At 30.8% G+C, this 24,445-nt stretch overlaps 1 protein-coding gene across 2 annotated transcripts; it reads right to left on the bottom strand.

The window, feature by feature from the left end:
* On the bottom strand, nt 1-24,441 carry LOC128397343 (agrin-like). 2 transcript variants are annotated; one of them, XM_053358060.1, is made up of 14 exons: nt 24,110-24,441; nt 15,016-15,054; nt 7,090-7,305; nt 5,534-5,770; nt 4,790-5,446; nt 4,422-4,622; nt 3,506-4,345; nt 3,365-3,442; nt 1,565-3,281; nt 1,381-1,492; nt 907-1,310; nt 415-654; nt 240-343; nt 1-165 (listed from the first exon to the last, which is right to left on the bottom strand). In XM_053358060.1, exons 3-14 carry the CDS (start codon nt 7,289-7,291, stop codon nt 17-19), a joined length of 4,941 nt encoding a protein of 1,646 aa, XP_053214035.1. In that variant the 5' UTR covers nt 7,292-7,305; nt 15,016-15,054; nt 24,110-24,441; the 3' UTR covers nt 1-16. The 2 variants fall into 2 exon arrangements, with proteins under 2 accessions (XP_053214035.1, XP_053214034.1); XM_053358059.1 differs by lacking the exon at nt 24,110-24,441 and adding an exon at nt 21,699-24,103.
* Between the last annotated feature and the right edge of the window lie 4 nt (nt 24,442-24,445).

Genomic DNA, 24,445 nt, shown 5'->3' with positions numbered 1-24,445 from the left:
ATATTAATTTTTAGTTTCAACTTGTACAATATTCGTGTGATATCATGTTAGTGAGACTCTCATTCCATGAGACTGATTGTCCATTGATTATGATTGATTGGATGCAACCATTGAAACCAGAGTAATACTGTAAAGGGAGGCCGATTGGGAGACTTGGAGGTGAACCTGAAAACAATTAGAACAATTAATTAGATGATTGTCTTAATCCAATAGAAATTTGGAGTTTATATTATACTTACCAAACCAAAGGATTCCATTTGTGTTCAATTCAATTGCTCCTTCTGATGAATGATGACTTAATGGAGATTGACTGTCAACTTGAAGGATTCCAAGTCTCTTATTCCTGTTGAGATATTTTCTTATTAGATTAGATTTTCTCTGTTTCAATTTTTATTCTGAATAAATTCAACTAACCTGATGATTGTTACATGATGCCAACGACCATCGGTCACTTTGAACTCGCTTCGTAGTGCAAATGGAATCCGTTGACGACCAAGATTATAACTCAACTCTAGGGAATCGGATACGATGGCTAATGAAAGATAATCACTTTTCAATGAATATCCGGTTCCTTTATTTGTCCAGACTAGAAGACCATTTGAAGCGAGAGTTTTAAATGTTATCTCAATGAAAGTTTCCTTTGTATCTGTTGAACTGTTTAATTGATTTAATAATTAAATTATCGATTAATTGAAAGACTTTGGTTGAAAGTTGGTTTAAGTTTAAATGATTGATTGTTAGTATTTGGACGGAGATGAATTGACCATCACCATTAAGTTTTGACTGTCAAAATGTTCATCAGCAGTTTGAAAGACTCCGTTGAAAGACATTGGATTGAAAAGTTAGTAGTTGTAAAGGATAAGTTAATTTTTCTTAATTGTTGGAACCAAACATTATTAAACTCACATAGAATTGACTTGATTTTTGAAGCTCAGATGATTTGAACCATTAAGTTTGATTATTGGAACATCATTTGCCGATATTCCTGGTAAACGTTTTTCACATCGTCTTCCGGTGAATTCATCTGAGCATATACATAGAAAACTATTCAGTTTCGGTGAACAGAGACCAGAATTAAGGCAAACTGGTGATCCATTCGTATCTATACAAGGTGGCCCGTGGAAAGGATGAATATTATTAAGACGAGATGAGCGATCAACTAGCGAATGCCATTTGTGACCATTAATGTAAACATATTGAATCGATCCATTTAATCCTGGGTAACGGGATTGGAACCAACTAGTTGTTGTGTCATTGGGAACACCACCAAAGTATAAGGAACTTTGAAGATTCAGTTCGTTGAAGTTACCCTGAATGAAATTGAAAAATTAAATTCATTAACTTTTATTCGTTTCAAGCTAATCAATTTAAGTAACTAACCTTTGATTCTCCGTCTATTAAAGGTCCAGAATCGATTTGAAGTGTACCTTTTCGTCGATGTCGAATCGCTTTCACTTTGTGCCATTTATTCAAACTAATTTGGATCGGATACCTGCAATCAGTGGAGATTAAATATCATATTAATTTCTAATTAAAGATAAACTTAACAATAAAAAGATCTCACCTGATGTAACATGGCCCAGATCCTAAATTGAAGACAAATTCAAGGTAACCAGAAACTAAGGTTATCCAAAGATAATCACCTTTTGTAAATTTGTTTGGACCACTGAACAAGATGAGACCATCAAAGGCACGACTGTAAAAAGCTAATTCAATTTGACTAACATGAGCCAAATTCGGATGATCATCAACAATTAAATATGATGATCTCTTGAAATCGGGTACAAAGTCAAAATTATTTTCTTTTTGGGTCAGATCTTTATTATCTGAATTCAACTGATCCTCTTTCAGAAAATTAGCTGATTGATAATAATGATTTTGATGAGAGAAATGTTGATGATGTTGATGATTGTGGCGATGAAATGAATCACCATTCACTATTTTATCATCGCTGGGAGGCGAGGGCTCATCAGCTGATGGCTGTTGACAAGATGATGAGTCGCACAAAGAGTCACAATTTCGGACACTGTTTTGAGCGATGATCTTTTTGGAAGACGGGTAATTTAAATCAAGCGTTTCTTGATTAATCGATAATTTAGTTAAACATCCAACTAATCCTGATGTTGTTCCAAGATTATGACGAGTTCGATTATTTCGCCGTTCAGAAGGGTAGCCTCCAATGTACAAGAAATCAGCTAAATTAAGTGTTTTCATCAACCCAAGTGATCGACCAGTGATCGGGCTTTGACCTGCTACAGATAATAAACCTTCTTTGTGATATAATTTTGCAACGATTCTCAATTTACGACGAAGTGAAATCTTATCTGGTGAACGAAGCACAACAAGCCCAGATCCTAAATTATAACGGAACTCAACTCGACCCTCTTTGATTGTTAGCGCGATGAAATCGCCCAAATCATTTACTTTTTGGCTGTTGTATAAAATGACAGCATCTTGTTTCGAGACGGTCAGTTCGAGGTCAATGTCAAGACGACTTTTTGATCGCAAGTGACCAAAGACCAAGTAAGACGAACCGGAAAATCGAGGAACATCGAACCATGCAGACGGATCAAGGTCACTTGACAAAACCAAATTACGAGTCAATGAAATTAATGGACTAGCGAGTGGATCATTTGACAACATTTGATCTTCCATTGAAAATGGTAAAATAATTGGAGTTGTCGGCGGATTTTTCGTTGTTGAGGAGATTGTGGACAAATTGATTGAGTCCGTTGATGATAACTCTGGAAGAATTTCTTCACTTGATGATTGGGATGATGATGGAAAAGGCGGGAATGTCGTTGATGTTGTCGTCGTAGTTGAGGTCATAGTTTGTTCATTGCAAGAGCCTATTTTGATTACATTCAATACCTTTTGCAATCTACATGCAAATAGATTCAATTGACATGCACTTCCATAAGTATTGTTGTCAGAACCACAAACAGGAATTAAATCACTTATGTCACAATTGAATTGGCAAGAACAAGATGGCACTTGAGTTAATTCATTCTCAATACAAGTCGCTCCAAATGAACAATTCATTTGATCACAAGTTGTTATTTGGTTCGATGAAATTTGATCTTTTTCATCAATAAAATCACCATTTTCATCGTTATCATCAATCGATCCTCCGTCAGAACCAATGCAGCCAAATTGTGTGAGTGTTTGTCCTCCGATGCACAGATCACATTTCATACCGATCGCATTGTCCTTGCAGACGCAACGACCAGTGGTTTGTTCACAATCATCACGAACCGACCCATATTCGTGGCAAGAACATGCTACAGAGAATTAAGGAAAGACGAGGATAAAGAGATAGTAGGACATTTCGCTTTGAATGCAGAAAAACAATTGAGCTACTTACGAGTGCAACCGGCATTTCCTTCTGAGATTTTATGTAGACCCCAATAACCTGGTTCGCATCGTTCGCATTTCAATCCACCTAAAAGAATGGAGATAAATCAGAATAAGAAAAAAATTTGAATTGATCTTCATCTCGACTCACCAACTCCTGGTTTACATTGACATTGACGAGTAACTGGATCACAAGTCGTTCCTATTGATCCGAGTCGATTACAAGCACAAACATCCGGACATCCAGCGTAGTTCGGACCTCGACTTGGAGTCTTTTCGTCTGAACAGCAACCATATCGTGTTCCAAGACATCCAGAATCTTCACTATTCTCAGTGATTTTCATGCTGATTTCTGCTGTTTTGCAAACCTCAGGTGAGGTCAAAACTAATGGTTTACTCTTTTGACACGATGTTTTCAGCATCGAACACTCATTTGGATAAAAAAAAGTGTCATTCGCACAAATGATGTCAGATGAATTGGTCTCATCGCAACCAAATAGACATAAACATTCCCAGTTACCATCAGATGATTGACTGCACGTCGAATTAAATTGACACAGCAATTTACCTCCACACAAAGAATCAAAAGTTGCTTCTGTTGTGTTCATTGGTGTTGAGGAGTAACTCGGTGTTGATGTGATCATAACTGATGATTCGGTGAAATTTTGATCAATCATCAAGGATCCATTATAAGGATTGGCTGTACTCATTTCCAATATATTAATAGCCGTAGGAAGATTCAACTGATTGATTATGTTGTTTTCTGAAGGTCGAGATTCATCTGCACATTTACCATAGAATCTGATATTTAACTCGAAATTTGATTGGCATGAAATCTTTTCCATCTCACATGGATTCCGATAAGTGACACCATCAGAAGCACAAACAAGTTCCTCCTCATCTGGACAATCTTCACGACAGTTGCATTCACCGTCCTCACAACGAGCCTCGTTGTTATCACACTTGGTTCGTTTGCAAACATTACAAGCACCTAATCAGATAAACCAATTAACGAAAATAATAAATATTTACAATGATCATCGATAAAAATCGAACAAAAAAAATACCTTTAGATTCAACGGCGATGTTTTTTTGTTGTTGACAAGAAGTAACTTGTAACAAGCACTCACTGGGATAGGTTTTACCATCGGTACCACAAACTGGTTCGTTGATTGCTACACATGATTCAGGGCATGAACACTTTGACCTGCCAAGTCCGTCGGTGATACAAACTGAATAATACTTACACAAAATGTTGTTACATCCTCCTAATGAAATGACCAATTTGAAAACCAGAAAACATACATCAGAATTTAAATCGATTCAAAATATACTCAAGAATTGACTCCCAATCAACTGTTTGTATACAATTGACATTTTCTAGTCTTTGTTAATTTGATGAAGACTCTTGCTAATTGTTTGTTTGATTACTCACCACAAAGACCTTTGTAACTTATTTCGATTAATCTTCTTCTCTCGCAAGATTCTCGCGCCAATTTACATGGATTAACATACGAAATACCGTCAGAACCACAAACTGGATTATACTCTTCGGTACATGAAGCAGGACATCGACATCGAGTTGTTTTGGTTATTCTGTCGACATCACAAATCGCCCCGAAAGAGCAAACGGTTTTTTCACAATGATCGGTGCTTGAACAGGGCCCATAGTTTTTAACCCTAACAAGTTGATTGTTCAAACACGATTTACGATTTAGGTCACAAAGAGACTCATAAGTTATCCCATCATCGCCACAAACTGGCTTCAAGATGGTTTGACATTCAGGTGGACAAATGCACGATGTCTCTGGTTGACTCAAGTCACAAACTGAATTGTTGGAGCAATTAAGAGCTAAACACTGGTCGTTAACTTTTGACGAGTTACAATCACCCTGATGAATTACGTAAAGATTACGACGACTACGACAAGATTCAACTCGAAGATAACATTCGTTTGCATAAGTTTTACCATTCGAAGCACAAATGGGTTTGAAGTTATCATTGCAAAGTGAATTACATCTACAAATTGGATTACGATGTTCATCTAATTGGCATATTTGATTAGCAGGACAATCAATACCATCACAGGGATCTGCAAATGAACAATTGAGCCTCAATTAATAATCAATCAATCTAATTCATTTATCTTTATTCTCAACTATCTTCCACTAATAATTACCACATTTTCCATGATATTTAACTGTCACATCAGTTGAATGGAGACAAGACCATCTTTTAAGTTCACACAAATTGGGATAATCGATTCCATTTGAGCCACAAACGGAACCTGATGTCTTTGGTTCACCATGAATTGAACATTTCTCTGGACAAATGCATTCACTGGTTCGACCATCAATTGATGATTTACATATTCCTCCAAATGGACAAACTTTATCTTCACAAGGATCTTTAACCTCTGTAGATGATGAAAGCAAAAGGACACGAAAAATATTGATGATTTTTGGAAGAAACAAGAAAATCGACCAAAATGAGAGACAAGTAATGACCATTGGTCATCATCGAAATCAATAGTTCCATAAATCATCAACTTCGATGACTTTTAAACCTTTAGATTTGAACCCTTTAGCATTTATTACTAAATCAGCCAACAATTAACCTAATCAACTTGTTATAGATATAATATGCTCTTTGTATTGTTAAGTACATAAATCGGTGCCATCTCAATGTAAACATTTTAATTGTTGATGTAAACACTGATTAATCGTACTAATAGATTCATTCACTGTTTGCTTACTATTTACTGAGATAATAATCATTTAATTATTTGATTGATAACTACAATTGGGTTATAATGATTTACCAAAATACGATCTTATTACAAGTCCAAGATTATCAAGAGAAAGTAAAACAAAAGGATTAAAACGTAATGATGATGATCATCATTAGAATGAAAAAGTATTAAATGAATTGATTGAGGAAACGAATTAGGATGATGAAAATAAGGGAAACCATTTTACACACTAATCCATTAATCTTAACTGTTCATTGATTGTAATATAACATAAAAGTGACATGTTGTTCAAGTGAGTCTGTTAACATGAGAATCTGATGGAACCATTTTCCGAGATTATCAATATCATAATAATAATGATTAAGCTTTAACACCCATGCAACTATTAGTTTCAATTGATGTAAATGGTAAATTGATTAATGATTTCAGGATGAAGATGCTTATCATTTTTATCCTCATCTTCGTCCAAGTGCTCATTCTCATCATCATCATGTGAAAATCATTTTGTTAAACGAGGAAAATATTTCATCCTCCAAATTGGATTCCCAATGATAGAATCAAAAATCAATCTAATTAGTTTCCTTTTTCTCTAAGGTGAGAATTGAATCTTTCGAGAAATTTACCACCACAATCTATTAGTATTGATCAATTAGATTCTATCTCGTCAATATGATACCAATAATGATAATTAAATATAAAAAAAAAGATCAACATGATTCAATAAATTATATGATTGGTCTCTATAGCTTTTCAATAGGAAGTTAATTTAATTTAATCAATCCTATTCCAATTACTGGCCTTTGATAAATATTAACTGGAATCAAACAAAACTCATAACCTTAAGTCAACAATTTATTTCATTTGATTGATTAGCAACACCATGTAAATTAATTGAAAGGAACTCGAGATTAAATCCTTTTCCGATTTTCAATTCTCATAGTGATTATATTAATTGTAGAGTGAATTAAATGGTTGACACTTACGACATTCACCAGGATGTTTAATAAACAAGGTGGTTCGTTGATTACATGAGGCCAATTTTAATTGACATTCGGATGAATATGTTATGTTATCGGTTCCACAAACAGGAGCAAAAAGATCAGCTGAACAGGTAGATAAACATTTGCAAAAAGGTTTGTCCGTTTGCTTGTCCACTATACAAGTTGCGTCGAATGGACAATTCATTTTGTCACAAGGACCTGAAATTGAAGCAATTAAAATGGTAAATTAACAATCAGGTGATATGCTTTTAGTTTGATCAATTGATTGTCGGTGCAAACAATTCAATTCAATGTTGAGAAGCTTGAATCAACATCTTTGATTGTGATTAACAATGCGACTTGTATTCAAATATTTAACCATCAATCAAGATTCAACTTGAATGTGTTTTATTTAGTTAATCAAATTAGTGGCAAATACAATTAATATAATCAAAAGTTATCAATCAAAAAGTTTGAAAAATGAATTAAATATTAGTCGATTCGTTGAATGTAAATACAAATTGTGAATTATTTTCTTAATCATCATTAAATTAAACTTCCAACGCCTAAACTGTTAAGTCGCCTACTCTTAATTTTAAAGGTTTAAACATAGAAAATTAAATTAAATTGTTCAATGAATTTAGATGATCATCATTATTAATAAACATTAGATTCTATTAATAATAATATGATGAAACATTTATGATTAAATTGAATGTAATGAAAACAACAATTTAACAATTACCGAGATTTTCTCAACGTTGATCACTTACAATCGTAATTGCAAATTGTAATTGACACAAAATTACTGTTTTTAATTCAACGATTACCGCACACAGATTGTGTTAATCAGCAACTAATCTTGATTGCTAATCAATTCAAAAGGTGTGGTTGACAGTTAAACTAATTCAATTAGCAATTAACTTGATAACTATTGGTTTTCATGATTGAAGACAAAAAAGTCATCAGTGAATTGAAAGTTAACTATTAATATTATCAAATAACACTGATTGTTAGCAATTACGATCAAGTTGATAACCATCATCACTATTGGTGATTGTGAGTGTCCTTCAAATGATCATTATAATTTGATTAACTATTTTAATTGTGATAGTAATAAAGTAATCATCATCTGGAAGGAGACGAGTAAAAGATTCAATTACATGGAATTAATTTTAATTACTTTTAATCTCTATCCATTGATTGACGTTTCAAGTATCAAAGTGAACTTAATTTAATGGTGAATTTAATTACGATGATCAAAATCATTCTCATCATGGTGATGATTATAAAATGAAAGATGATCATGATTAAGTTAAAGGTTAAATTGTGATCATGATCAAAGAGTGAAAACTTTCTGATTCTTTGATGTTTATGACACTGTTGAGGTCGCGATGATTAAATGAATTAATTCAGTAATTTATTAATTATTGTTGATGAGAATTAACAACTTGCTTGCATAATTAATCAACTTTTAACCAAAATAATGTGATCGTAATGGTTAGTTGATTGTGTCGAGAATTAATATCGTTTCACTTTATAAGAAAAACCTTGAATCTTTGATTGACATTTATTTTAATTACAATCGTGATTTATGTTCATCAATCTGATTATTCATAAACTGAAACTCTTTAATTAAAGAGTTAACAGTTAACAATCAACCGGGAAATCAGTCGCAATCAGTTAATTCAAATAAGACACTTTTCAAATCATATCTTTGGGATAAACAAGTTATTAAATCAGGTGGATTAAGCTAATCTCTTTGATCTTAAACATGTAAGTTTTTATCTGAAACAAAGTGTTTGAAATTAGTTAATCTTGTGAAAAGAGATAACAAATTAATCCAACAAATTAAATGACATGATCTCAATCTGTTGATTTGCTGTCAATTATTATTGATCTAAATTTAATTACAATCAATTTTGCAGTTGATAAAATGAGTAAAAAATACTGATTAAGTTAATATTGTTTTCTTACTTTATGATTTATCATCTTAAGACAATTTAATAATTGTTATTATCCACAATTAATAAATGATTTGGATTTAATATTCGATACATTGAGATAATTTAATAATCAACTAAGACTAAATAGATATCTAGATAATGTAAGAATTAAAAATAGATCAACAATTTACCTTCTATTCGTGATTAAGTTAATTTTTACTTTTGCCCTTGAGAGATTAACGAAAACACTGATTTTTACTTGACTCAATTAAATTAAACTAAATTATATTAATAATCATTATGATGATAAAACGATTAGCTTGATTGTCGATCAAGTTAAACCAAAGTCACGCAACAATCGGTTAACAATCAACAACAATTTAATATTGGGTGAAAAAGATGAGCAAATTACTCAATTGAAATGGTGATTTTAGTCAACAGAAAACCCGAACGGATCATTATCATGATGATGATGCTTATTAACTGTTAACTGTCATTAATTTAAATCAACCTGAATGTAGGTTGATTTGATACAATTTAAGCTATCATATTGTTTGATCAAATTAACGTAGGCTAAAGTTAATTGCAAGATTTGATTCACTCGAACCGCACCTTTAATGTCAATCAGTGTTGATTTTTTGATTGTTTAATCATTGTCAATTTATAGCCAACAATCAACAGATCAACAGTAACTATTATTGCAAAGCAAAAAGTTACATTTATCTTTGATTGATCAATCAGAATTAAATAAACAATCAACAGTAAATAATAAACAATTAGATGGTGGGCTTGTTTATCAACAGAAAAACTCAGTAAATCTAATTCAGATGTCAATTAACTGTATTGTCCATTAATCACATTATCTGCAATTTCAAATTCAAATTAAATTGATTCGATTTAGTGACAATAATTTACAAGTGGAAATTTTTATCTTCAATCAAGAAATGATTCAGTTCTGCCTGTTAATTGCTGTCAAACTCGATGCATTAGTGAGTAATTAATTTCTTTTCATTTAATAAATTGTAAACACTTAACGAAGTGACACTATTTCGATATGATGAATCTAAAGTTACATTAGAACTTTTTTGTTCAACATTCGTCCTTCGAGAATGAATATCTCACATCTTATCTATCTCACTATTTGTATCAATTAATTTTCATTTGATTTATTTTCCTCAAATTAATTGATCAGATTAATTCGATATCTTAAATTGTTGTCAGTAAATATTGGAACCCGGAACTTGAAGGTTATTATCAATAGAATAGCAAATTATCAGCGAAAGTACGAAAAGAAATCGCCCAAAAGTTTGAAAAGTTTTCTAAACTGAGGATGAGTTTCCATTAGCGCCTACATTGATTGTAGAGTGTAAGTATTTTCATCTTGCGAGTCTCACTCCCTCTCATCATCCTCATCATCTAATCCTTATCTCCATCTTATGTTTATATTGATCTTAAAACAAATTATCATCTACTTGCAGTGTCTTTTGTTGCCTTGAGCTGATTTCACAGCATGAGTCAAATTCATATTGTTCACCATGATTATTACATCTATTTATTCATGGTAAGGGATTGGAAAGGGAGATGATGATGAGGCTGAAGTGGGAGGAGGAGGAGAGGGTTTAACAACTGTGAAGAGCCCAGGAAAATGTATGTTACCTGTGGGTGGTAAATAACAGTTTGTATTAGTAACAGTTTGTTGTTTTCAATTGTTTCTTTATCCTTTTAATTGTCTACTCTCAGTGTGATTTCCATGGTTAATTTTAAGTTCATGCTAACACTGAACATGTATAATTACAATTATAATCACAATGGTTTTAACTCTTCAAGCCAACAATCATAATCAATATTTAAAAATCATTAGTAAACTTTAAGCTAAAACAATAACTTTTTTCAACCGTTTTTATGACCATAAACAAACTTAATCACAATTAACTATTTAATACATGTAATATTGAGCATTTCAGATACAATAAAGTCCAATCATCAATTCTGCAATCATTTGCACTTTAATTTGTTGATTCACTTTTTGTCAATAATCCGAAATGATTAAAGATGAAATTTAACTCACAATATATTAATATTATGTAATATCTAATGTTCATTATCATGTTTACCTTTTTTTTTACATTTTTTGCTGCATTTTCAGTTTTGTGTTGATGTTGATTATTAAGTTTATGATTTAGAGACATTTAATAGCCCGAGGGTACATTTTACCTGAACAAGAAGGTAAAATGTTTGAAAGATTTTAAGGAGTCTCCAGTATAAGAAGAAAGTGAAAAGGTAAACGTTGACTCCACCAAAGAAAAGAGAAACAACTTTGACCCCAAACTCCTCCTTCAACATTTTAAGGTTCCTTTGGGTTACTTTGGGGATGAAGATGATGAAGATGAGGAAGATGATGATGATAACTTACCAACAGAATCAAAATAATAAAATATTTACCTATTTCAAGTTTACCTGTAGTATTACTGAAACGATTATCATTTGAAAGGTTACTGTTAACTTTGATTTAGACAGAAAAACAAAGAAGGAGAAAAATCTAATTGTAATCATTTTAAGCAACTAATTAAGTTTTACTTTTTAATCAACTAACGAGATGATTGACTCAGCATGAGATGATAATGATGAGGAAGACAAAAGATTAATAGATTGAAGAAGATGATGATAATAGCATAATGATGAGAAATGTTTTAAATGGTGATAACTCCAGGGAGTGTTTGTTATTATATTTATCATCAGTTAATCATCAATTGATATTAGTTAGTTAATTGGCTTTCAATTCTTAATCATGATAATGATCAAAGGCACAAGATAATGATTCACTTAATTGCTAAGGTATGACCTTAATTGTCAAGGTTGTACATTGATTCACTTATTGATCCGATATTTTGTTTTCCTTTAAATTATTATTTTACGTAAGTTTTGTCTCTTATTTGATTAACTGATCACAATTAACAAATTGAAGCAAATATTTTCCGAGTGAATATAAAACTATGAAACTTCAACAATTAACTAAACTCATCATTTATAATCTAATTAACAGCTTCTGTCCATAATTAACAATTAGCTGATTAAATTGATCTTGGATCGTGTTGATAAGGCGGATCATAATTATCACACTTAACTAATTAACAAATTACAATTGGAAAACTTGATCAAAATTAATCTGTTACTTTGTATCAAAGTTGATTATCAATCTTGCGACTTATTTAAATTGCGATTGTTAATTGTTTGGTTTGGCATTATAAGAATTTCTAATTTGCTCCAGGATAACTGTTAATTTTAATTACAATTTAAGTTAAGTAAATAATGGTTACAATGATTATTAACAAATCAATGACCATGAATTAGATGCAATCAACTTTCATTGCGATTTGAATTGTTTTTTGTTTTCAATTTAATTTAATCAGTCAACTTGAAGTTAATCAAATTAATAATGATAAACTTTTTGCATCTTTTGATTAATTTGTTTTACAATCTCAACAATTTAGTAATTGTCACAATCAATGATGCTTGGATTGACAATTAAGTGAACATTAGTTATTAATTATCGTTAATTAATTAACTCAATCATAGGGGGTTCGTGTTAACTGATCATCAATTTGTAATTTAATTTGACTTACTACTAATTACGATTCAACCTAAATCAGGGTAATTAACATTGGAAATTAATATTTTAATACAATTGAATTAACCTTTAAAAGTTTAGGTTTAGTTAAACTAAACCGGTTTAAAGGTTAAATTAAAAGTTAATCAACCTACGCTTAAATTACCTTAAATGGAGTCCAATTGATTGTGAACAACAATTAGACGAAATCAGATCTAAATTCTTGGGATTATAATCAAAATCAATGTTGAAATAACAGTAACAATTGTTGGTAAATCAGCTAATTGGTAATAATTGTCGGATTATATTAATACAATTAATTTGCAGCTAATTACAAGATTATATGGATCTAATTTGTTTTGATCTAATCCTTGATTTAATTATTAATATTTTCATAATTAGAAACATAATATTAAGGATTCAGTATTTCATTAAATTTACTTCAACTTTGGTGATTTAATTGTTACTTGCGATTGTAAAAGTTTATGTTAATCATCAAGTTTACAATTAAATTTACACAGAAAATTTTCCTCCTTCTCTTCCCATTCCAAGCCCAAAATCTGATCTTTTAATTAAAAATTAGATTCACTTCCTGATTGACTTTCATCATGTAATTAGTACCATTAGAAAGAGGAAAAGGCAAATTATTTAAATAACTAAAAATTGGTTCAAAAATGAAATCAATTAACGTGTTGGATTAAATGATAATTACTAAACCATGAAAACATATGATAAGAGAAAGGAAATACAGAAAGAAACTTATCCATGAAGTTGTGAAGCAAAAAATAGTAAGCAAACTGGTTCGACAAGACTTAGAACTTAGTAGTTTAATCACAATTAGAAGGACTAATTAATCAAATTAAATCTAAAAACAATAAAATCAAAACAGAAAAAAAAGATTCAATTAGTTTGTGAATCGAGTGACAAGATGATGGAATAGTTGGTGCAAAGGTGATTCGTGAAAGTCTCGATTGTTTTTATGTGTCAGATTGGAAGATGAAGGAAGAAAGAGAATAGTCGATTCTCTTTCTTTGTCATCCTCATCCTCATCTTCATCCTTTTTATTTTCTTTTTATTTATTTATTTTGATATATTTTATATTCTCGACTGTTTTATACATTTCATCTCGATTCGATATTTTTAACAGTCGAACATGTTTTTCAATCACCATCGAGTTGAATCTCAACTTTTTTCTTCTCTTCATTCAGTTTCGATTCGAGTTCAGAACTTTTTTCGAATAAAAAATATATTCTTTTTTTGAGTTTTTCTTTTGTTGTCAAAGTTTTACCTCTTTCTTTTTTTCCATAGACAATACGATATAATAAAATATTATTATTATCATGATTCCAACATGATAAAAAAGTACAGAATTTTTATTCGGAAATTTTTTCTTTTACTTTTATTTTGACAATTTCTACTTTTACACATGCATGAGTTTAGTCGAAAATTCTGATTCATTTGAAATTTCAATGTTTCTATTGCTTTTCCATGTCAGATTGTTTTTCAAATTCTATTTCAACTGAATCATAAAACGAAATGAATTTATTATCTAATTGTTTTCGAAGATGGTTCGGATTGAGCCTCAGCTTTTCTGTTTACTAGTGACTGTAATTACTTTCAATTGTTATTTTGTATCCTATTAGTCGTGAAGGAGGATGATGAAGATGAAGATGAGGATGAAAATGATGGTGATGGGCGTGTTGATTTACTCAAGAGTTTTACTTTTGTAATGATCATTTGGATGCTCTGATACTTCATGATAATAATGATGCTCAGGATAATGATGATAAGTTGCAAGTATAAGATAATGTCTTTCGATGATAGAAAAGGCAACATGATAGAAACTCAGGAAGATCACATGGAAAATGAGTTATAAAAGGTGAATAAAATTGAGGAAGTTATGAGAATCTTTTCTCGCCACTGACATTCTAATAACATTCAAATACACTCATCTTCATGTGACCTTGATGATGATAATGAAGATAAGTTGATGATCTTCATCTCATCTTCTTTCCTCGGCTGATATTTTACATTTTTCATTCGTTTTCTTTTCATCTTGTTCCTTATTCTTGATCACCAACACTTTCAATTCTCTTCATTATCTTCTAAAAGCTCATCTTCCTCGATGAGGAATCTTCATCATGATAAATTGCATTTGCTTGGAAGAAAAGTGAAGATTATCTTCATAATCATTCACTTTTACTCGAAATTGATTCAGAAGAAAATGAATAAGGTAGAGAAAAAGATTGTTAATCATATTGAATTGCCAGTAAATCTGTTAATCCAAAAGTAATTCAATATAATGGCTTAGAAGATGATGAATATCATGATGATGTTTTCAAGCTTATGAAACATGTAAAGATGATGAGGACTTACGTTCATCCGAATCTGTATAAACCTTTGCTGATGTAATATCTGGAAGAAAAGGGAGAAAAAGAATAAGAATTAATCATTGGTTAATTTCATTGTTTCATCATCTCATTCAGATGATCATGATAGATGAAATGAAAAAAATAACTGAAAAATTGATGAGCAAAAAAACTTGATCCTCAAAAATTATCTTCATCCTGATCATCAGAAAGTGATAAACTCTAAGTGACTGTTGATTATATAATATTGGTTAAACTGATTGCTTTTCATCGTTTAAATTGTTATTGACATCAATCATCATCTGATGAAGAAGAAGAGGAAGAAGATGATAAAATGATGAGGATGAAAGTTCAAGAGAGAGAGAGAGAGAGAGAGAGAGAGAGAAATTCAGATTATTTGCATCTTAATTTATTGCTCATGAAACATGATACTGATAATAAGAGCTCGAAAACTGATAACCGGAACTGGAAACGATGAAGATGCTTTTATTCAAGTTATAGTTCTGTGATAAATTTAAGTTCAATATCATGAATTTTCATTCCTTTCAAAATGAATGTTATTCACTCCCAACTTCAACTCCTCATCTCGTATACTCAATTAAGAACGAAAATATTTTATTTCATGTGAATGTTTTCTTGATTCAAATGCTCAGTTGAAACTTACTCATCATTATCTTCATCATTCTTGAATGATTTGAAATACGAGACGAAGATGATGCAGTTGATGATAAAATTCTGACAAGGTGATAACAGATCAGAAGAAATGATAATATTAATAATGAATTGTCAGCAAAGAAATAATAAGATTCCAATGAATTCTTAGTAACACTTTTCTCTTGTTCCCTGAGAAACAGGGGAAATATTCATTATTATAATCATCATATTTACATGAAAAGTAATCAAATTTCAAGTATATTAAATTATTTGGAATAAATTATAGCCATGATAATTATTCTAATGGTTATTCAAAAAAAGAATAAGTTTTTTTGATGAAATGATTTAATTAGCAGGAAGCATAAAACTAATTTGATAAAAATTAATTTTTTTCTCACTCTTTATCTTCATTCATACGAATGATAATCATCATGATGACCATTGGTCTCTCGCTTGCTTTCATCCCATTAAGTTCACCTTAAAAAGTTTCAAGTTTAGTCGAGATGAAAAAGCCACAAGAGAATCAATTTATTTTCTTACACTGACCAATGGTCACTTGTCTGACCTACATTATAATGACCATTATCATCTGAGCTTTTTGATGATGATTTGTTTTTTATCATATCAACAACAATAATAATAAATCGCCGGTCAGGTTAATTAACAAAGATAAATTATCTTCATAATCATTACCATCACAACGGTGAAAATTTATTGTTATTCATGAAGTTATTAAGTTGACTAATTATCTTCATCAATCAAACCAAAGTTTATTGATCAAATTATTATCATTAACATCAAATGATGAGATAGAAAAGTGAATTCTGATTGATGATGGTGATAGTCTCCTTTCCTCATGAAATCTGATTTCATTCAGTTTATGTGCTTTCTAAATTCTATCAAAATTTTAATTGAAAAGTTTCACTATAAGTTCTGGTCTCTATTGATTCTCAAGTAATATCATGAAGATAAAAGTGATCAGCATGAAGAAGATGATGCTCACTGGGTCATCTCATCACCTCAGCTCAATTGAAATGAACTTTCCCCCAATTTCAATCTATTCTTTTGTTCAGTTTCAAAGTCGATTGCATTTACTTTTTCAATAGTTACTGAAAAAGTTTCTCTTCTCATCGATTCTTTCTTTCGCTTTCGCTTTCGCTTCCGTTTCCAGTTTTTGTATTCTATCACAAGGTGTTGATAACAAAAGGTGATGAACAAAGAGAAAAAGATGAAAAGAATGATGAAGAAGATGAAGTAACATTGAAAATGGTGAAGCGAATAAGCTGAAGATGATGATCAGAAAGAAGATATTCCATGTAAATTATAGGCTACATGATCGCAAGTTGTATCATCATCTGAAAGAGATGATGAGAAGACCTCAAGTAAAAAGAGACGATAAACAAAAATCTAATTCTTATTCACTAAACATCAATAATTTCCGGAAAATATCTTCTTGGTCATGGGGTAAAGTAAAGATCTATCGAGAAATTCATGATTGATTAACTGAAATTCTCATCGAGTTAATTTTCATGATAAGTTGAATTCATGAGATAACATTTGTTTCTTGTGATGATATCATTTCGGTTATTTCGTCGTTATCTTGTTATTAGATGTAAGTTAAAGGGAGAAAACAATTGAATCGAATTGAGAAATTGGCTTAGAACTTTTTTGTTCTGTCCAGATTGTTAGTCTTTAATTGTACGACTGTTAAAACAAGACACTTAATACGATTGAATCAATGGAGTGGGATGATGGATTCAGTTATAATATCGTAAGAAAATGTTACATGTGACTTGGTTTTTTTCATCTTCTTGGTGAGTTGTCACATTTAACGCTTTCCTTGTTACAATCATCATTTCAATCATCATCATCATCGACAAAATCAGTTTTTTTCTGTTGTTACTTGACAAGAGAAGCAAAAACAGTTGAACATTACAACATTGAGAATGTTGGATCAATCAAGGAACCATGATGATGATGATAAAGATGATGATGAGGTATTATAATGCTTTGTATGATATCCTGAATACTATTTTCATGTGCCATTGGCAGTCACAGATTCAAGCAAATGTTTACTTGTTTTGCAGGAAAAACAGTAAAAAAATCAAATAACATCAACATGAGACTGAGAAAAACCGTTGAAAATAAACAGCATTTTGTCATCCTCATCATCGACACCATTTTACTTATCATTATCATCCTCATCTTTTTCCCCTGAAGCAAAAAGCTCTTACCTACTCTTCTCAAGACAAAAGTAAATATCATTGATACTTTTCATCCCTTCAAGCGACACTTTAAATCATAATATAAATCAAGAGTTGACACCGAAAATTATGATAAAAGTGACGATAAAAATGATAATTTAACAGAGAAAACTTTTTACAAACTGATCATTGATATTTTTTTCTTCTTTCTCAAGTTTCTGTTCATGACTATGATTCAGGGAGGATGATGATTGTTCATCCATCACTAAAAGACTAATATTATGGTTGATATCGATTCTGATTCTGATGTTTCATAATGGACTCACTTTATCACTCAAAAAAAAGATGATTGCTAGATTAATATTTGCTGAAGGAGGAGGAGGAGGTAAAAAGATGATGATAATCATGATAAGTTTCATCATGTTAAAGTTGAGGAAGAGAACATTGTTTCGAAAAGTTTTGTTTCCAAGTGATGAACATGAGCCAGAGGAACATGAATCATCCTCATGTTAGCTTGAATAGCGATGAACCAACAGTTAATTAATACTTGATTAACTATTGCTAGGAAAACAAAATTAGCGAAAATCAATTAATTTTTAACCAAAACTTTTTAGCTTCGATTAAAGTGAATGGGTTGAATTCTTGAGACTGAGAGAACACATTTCAAGAATTCTCATGTTTCTGAATTGATGTGAGTTAAAATGAAAATTCATTCCCAATTTTAAATGTTAACCGGAAGTGACCACAGGAAGTTACAAGAACCGCAATCAAGATTTGAAATAAAGATTTTCTGTTCTAATAAACAGAAATAACTCAGTGGAAAATAACGGTAAGGATAATAATCGATTTATCTTTTTTTCCTTCTTTGATTTCTTATATTGATGTTTTTCCAGGGGAAAAATGATGAGATTTTTTGGTTCACTCAATTCGGATAACATGTAATGTTTCATGTTATTGTTACTCAGTTATTTCATTATTTTCATTGTCAACTGAAAATCACTTTTGATAATCAAAGTAATTTGATAGAAGCAAAAAAAATGATCACAAATGATTATTTCAATGATAATGATGATGATAATCAATAAGAGGATTCAAACAGATATCTAATAACATGTAATTGATGATTAGGATGAAAAAGGCTGTGAAATGATTTGATTAAGATCATATTGATTTCTGGTGACCATTGGGATGACTTTCTGATCATTATCATCATCATGGTCATCATCAGTGTTATTATCAATGGCAACTTTGAAAATGATGAAAAAAAGTTCCAATGAAAGGATTTCATGGTAACTTATTATTACATTTGGTTCAATTGAATCGGTGGATTTGATGATGACCTTAATACTGACCCTTTACCCTGCTAGTTCTTGATAATAATATTAAATTGTTTCATTTTTAGGATAAAAATATAATAAACTTTTCATTTCAGTTACTATTGGTGTTACATAAATCTTTGAAATCTTGTTGATTCAGCTTTTACAATCAAGTTAATTTTACTTTTTCACTTAATGATTTAGGTTTTGCTATTGATTAGACTGAATTGATTGCAATTTAAATTGTCCATAATTTTTTCTGTTTAGATTGTTGTTCATTTGTCTCATTACTTTTTTGGTGATCATTTGTTGGTTAATCAAATCATAATTTGCTAAATGATTACAAAAACTTTTAATGGATTCATATATCATTAGATTGTTATTATTAATTTCACTCTAATTATGTTCATCATCATTTGTATCAAAGTGTTAAATTAACCATTTAATTGTGATAATAGGTATTAAATGGTAGAATTAGTTAAGTGAGATTACTCGTAATGGAGAAAGTGGGAGAAAAAAACTAATTCCATTGCGAAAGAAAAAGTTCTAATGCATTAGAACATTATTTTCTTGTTCAATATTGAATTCGAGGCTAAACTAAATTAGACTTGAATGATAATAGTGAAAAGATTTTATTTTTTGGTGAGAAATGATAATTTAAATATTAAATCCAATTGATTTTTAAAGATAATGCTGATTGAAATTGTTCACTGAATTAATCAAATGAGATGAAGGTTCCATTTAATTGTAGTTCACTTGAACTTCAATAAGCAATTGATGACAATTGCAGTCGAGTTACATCAATGAGGAGGATAAATAAAGATAAACAGTCAAAATGATTTTTCAGTTGTATTATTATTCACAACGAAATGTATCATCAACATGAGCATTTTGATTAACATTTGAATAACATCATCCTCTTACTGTGTTTATGTGCTCATCACAATAAACAGAACCATAATGAATTCAGAAAAACCAAACTTTAGTTTGTATCCAAAGATAATTGTGATTAAGATACAAAAACTATTTAATTCAAACAAATTGTTGAGGTTAATCACTCAACTTTTGTTGTATTCCAATTCGTTATTCTTAATAGAAATGCAAATGATTAACATGATTGTCATTAACATCATCATTTGAAACAATTAGTACTAAATGATTAAACTAAATTACTATCATTAGATTGTATTATAAAGTATTAGATTGTGATAATAAAAGTTGATACATTTGGATGTTTAGAAATATCAAAGAGATGATCATTTATCGTTCTCTGAGTTAGGAAAATGAATAATGTCTTTCAATGGATAATCACGAAAAAATTTTCTATCAGCATTGAGAAAAACACTTTCAACAAATTCCCTAATCGTTTGATAATCTCTGTTTTCCCTATTTACTCGAGGATTATCATTATAATTCATTAGAATCCAAGTGTTATCTAACTTATCCATGCTAAAGACAATGAGTAATAATGAAAAATATTTTCATTATTTCTGTTCCTCTTAACAATGGTTTTCATGATAAATGAATTTTCTGAACTTCGATGAATTCAATAGACTCTGTTTCAAACTCATGATATTATTCAATATATTATTATTAATATTATCGTTATTGATCGTATTCAGATGATGTGATTAATATTATTTTCAATTTTCCTGGACAATGTTGATAACTGATGAAGTTAAGTCAGTTGAGATTAATTAACAGGAGGATTATTACAAATATTCATCATAATGAGCAAAAAATGTTGAGACAAAAATGTTATGAATTTTTAGTCAGAACTTTTTCTCCCTCATGGTTCATGTTAATCATCCTGTTATCCTAATTCATTACAACAGGATAAAGATGATGGGTCAATATCATGTTCATTTATTAGTCTCTTAATAATAATGATATTATATAATAAATTGTATTATTATTATTTTGATTGGGAAAGTGGGTGAAGCTCAGGGAGTTGATGATGATGATAAGAGAAAGATGAAGAGGAAGAGGAAGAGAGTAGCAATTGTGACTATATCATTATCCGAATAGCAAGACAATTTGGATTCTGATTCGCATCATTTGAGCCTCTAGTCAAGAGTAAATATCATTTTTATCATCATTGAGATATTTTCATGGCCAGAAAATCACAAGTCAATGAAAAGATTCTGAAGTCTCAAGTTAATCAGAAAAAAGATTCCGAAGAACCAAAAAAAGGTAACATTGAGTCTAAGTAACGGTAGATTGAACTTTCAGGATGAAAATGAAAAAATGAAACGGGATGAATTTGATGATAAGGAAGAGAGAGAGAGGGAAAGGGAGGGATGATGAACATGTTTATAAGTAAGATGATGCAAATGATTTTGACCGGAAATTGATGTTAACATAAAAAAAGATGAAAGAAATAGATAAAAGTTATTGGTTAATAATTCATCATGATGATGTAGTGAAGGAGGATGAAGAGGAGGAGGAGGTGGTGGTGGGAGGATGTAGGATATGATTGGATGACATGTTAAAATGTTATTGATGCAGTAACTTACATCCTATTTTATGTAGAAGCAAAAAAGACGAAAGGATGAAGATGAGGACGATAACTGTGAAAGTTATACCAAGAAAATAGGGAAAATATTGTGATGATGTTAACAAATTTTTCTCAGGTAAACAAGTCCATTCTAAAAGTATATCTATCAATGAGCGATTATTATTATTCACTGGATTCTGATTGTTTTGATTAACTCTTTGGTTACTTGGTATCATTATCTTGTTAGTTATTACTTGTGGTGGGAAATGAGGATGGAAACCAAGTTGTTGTTGTTGTTGATTGTGCTGGAGATGCGGATGATGATGCTGTTGATAGTGACGAGGTGATGAAAGATAAATTTGATCCTTGACACTTTTATGTGACTGATTATGTGGTTGATTATTACCAGAGTGATTCTGTTGGAAGTGATTAGATAAGTGATTAGAATAATAAATTTGTCCTGGTAATCCGTTAATTAGATTAGCTGGATTCTCGTAGGGGTTTGAAACGGAGCTCATGTTGTTATCAATTAAGGGTGAGTTTGATTCTTGAAGATAAATTGATTTATCATTTGTTATTGAATTATCGTAGGCTGAGTTATTTTCAGAATCTAAATGACACGAACAAAGATATTCATTGAATAAAGTGTTATTATCATTATCAATGAGGTCGCCGATTACTGAATTACCTAATGGTGATGGGCCACGAGGAGATGACCGAGAGTAATAAGATGAAGCTGAACTTTGTTGATGATGAGGATGATGTTGACTGAGAGATGGAAGATCTTGAGAGTGATAATGGGTTGATGATTTCGTTGATGAAGATAAACGAGAAGGTTGAAGAGACTGATGATGCTGAAGATTGGATGATGATCGATGGTGATGATTGTTGTTATTATGGTAAAAAGTGACCTCAGAAAAAGTGACACTTCGATTGGGTCTACCTCGTCTGAGAGGATAGAGAGCATCAACTGAATCACTTCTCATTAAGGTGAGATAGTTAATTGATCACAGGGAACAATTAGATCACAATTAATTAATCAAATTGAAAGACTTTGAAAGACAGTTGAACAATAAAAGGAAACATTTTTTTATTCACAATTTATTTTATTTTGTTACTTCATGTGGTTGATTGTTGAAAGACTTGGTTACATTTTTTATTGTTGTTGATAAAGATGCAGATTATGTTGGTGATGTTGATGATGTTGATGATGATCATCAAGGTGATGAGAGATGATGAAAGACTTACATTATAATCATTATTTTGTGGAGCAAAAAATGACTTGGAAAAAGGCAAAGAAAAAGGCAATTGAAAGACGAGAAAATGTTGAGGAAAAAAAAGTTACATAAGAGGTTTCATGGTGATGAAGATTCTGATGCTGATTTTGGTGAGATTCATCCTCATCTTTTCATCCTCTTTCTTTTTACTTTCTCTCAGTTTACTCTGTCACTGGGGCACTTATTTCTCTCTTTTCCTCTCTCTCTCTCTCTTTTCCATCACATTGTGAATACAAATTGAAAGGAAAAAAGTGGAAAAAAGAGTAACTTTCTCTCAAGTTTGATGTTATTCACTCTTTCAGCATTCTTATTGCAAATGATTGGAAGAGAAGGTGAAATGATGAGGATGAGGAAGCTGATGGTTTCAACATCTACTGTAGCATCATGATGATAGGGCAGAAGATGAAAGTGAGCAAGGATACTCTCAGTTAGTTGTAGAGGTTGAGGCATGATTGTTAGTTGAAAAAATTGCTTTGACTTTGGATCAATGAAAATAGAGGAAGATGAAGATGGAGAAAGAGATTTGATACAAAGAGAATGATGAAGATGATGAGAATGAGAATGTTAAAGAATAGGGAAAATGAATATAATGATAAAAACGAAGATAACAATTAAGATCTTATTGATGAGAGAAATCAAGTTCAATCATATCAACTAATTAAATTCTCGTTTGTTTTCCATTCAATGTATTAATAAAAACTTCATCTCTATTTCACTTAATTCATGATTCATTTCATTTCATGTTATTATCATAATGACGTAAGAATTATAAACAAAAATACCTTAATGATTAGATGATAATTACCTTAATCTTTTCTAATCATAATCAAACTTTGAGTGGGAGATGAATTTGTTACTTTAATTGGCCGTTCATTTGCAAGTTACAGTTGCAATTTGACTTTTTTGTTTACATTTGCAAGATGATTGAGTTTATTGAATTATAATCAATAAATCACAAAGGTAAACTGATCAATTGTGAACCAACATGGATGAAACTTGATAATATTAATAAAGATAAGATCAAGATAAAAGTTGCTCAAAAAGTTGTTTCAATGTTAAAATTTCACAGAAAAAAAGTTGATTACTTTCAATGGAAAGCAACTAGTTTTTTTTTCAACGGAAATCGCTGAGTTAATTTAACCAGAGTACTCACCATTTGTGATTAGTTTAATTGTTTGTGACTTTGACTTTGATGTTGTTGTGAATAATTTGGACGGAAACGACGAAGAAGATGATAATAATGGTGATGGTGTCGTTGAAATCGCTCGAGACACGAACGATGATGAAAATTTGGGTGACAGTTTGAACGGTGAAGACGAATAAGAATTTGATTTGATGATTAAAATGAAAATGAAGGTGAGAAATAGAACAGCAGTAGAAGAACAATTAACTCGTTAAATTGAGATGTAATCATATTTTAGCACTTGGTTAATGCAGAAAGAAAAGTTTTAATCCTACAAACTTTTCCATCAACAGTTATCTAAATAAT

Source organism: Panonychus citri, unplaced genomic scaffold, assembly GCF_014898815.1.
Source record: "Panonychus citri isolate SS breed McGregor unplaced genomic scaffold, ASM1489881v1 Contig00028, whole genome shotgun sequence".
NCBI lineage: Eukaryota > Metazoa > Arthropoda > Arachnida > Trombidiformes > Tetranychidae > Panonychus > Panonychus citri.
This window is presented reverse-complemented; position numbering and strand designations above follow the sequence as displayed.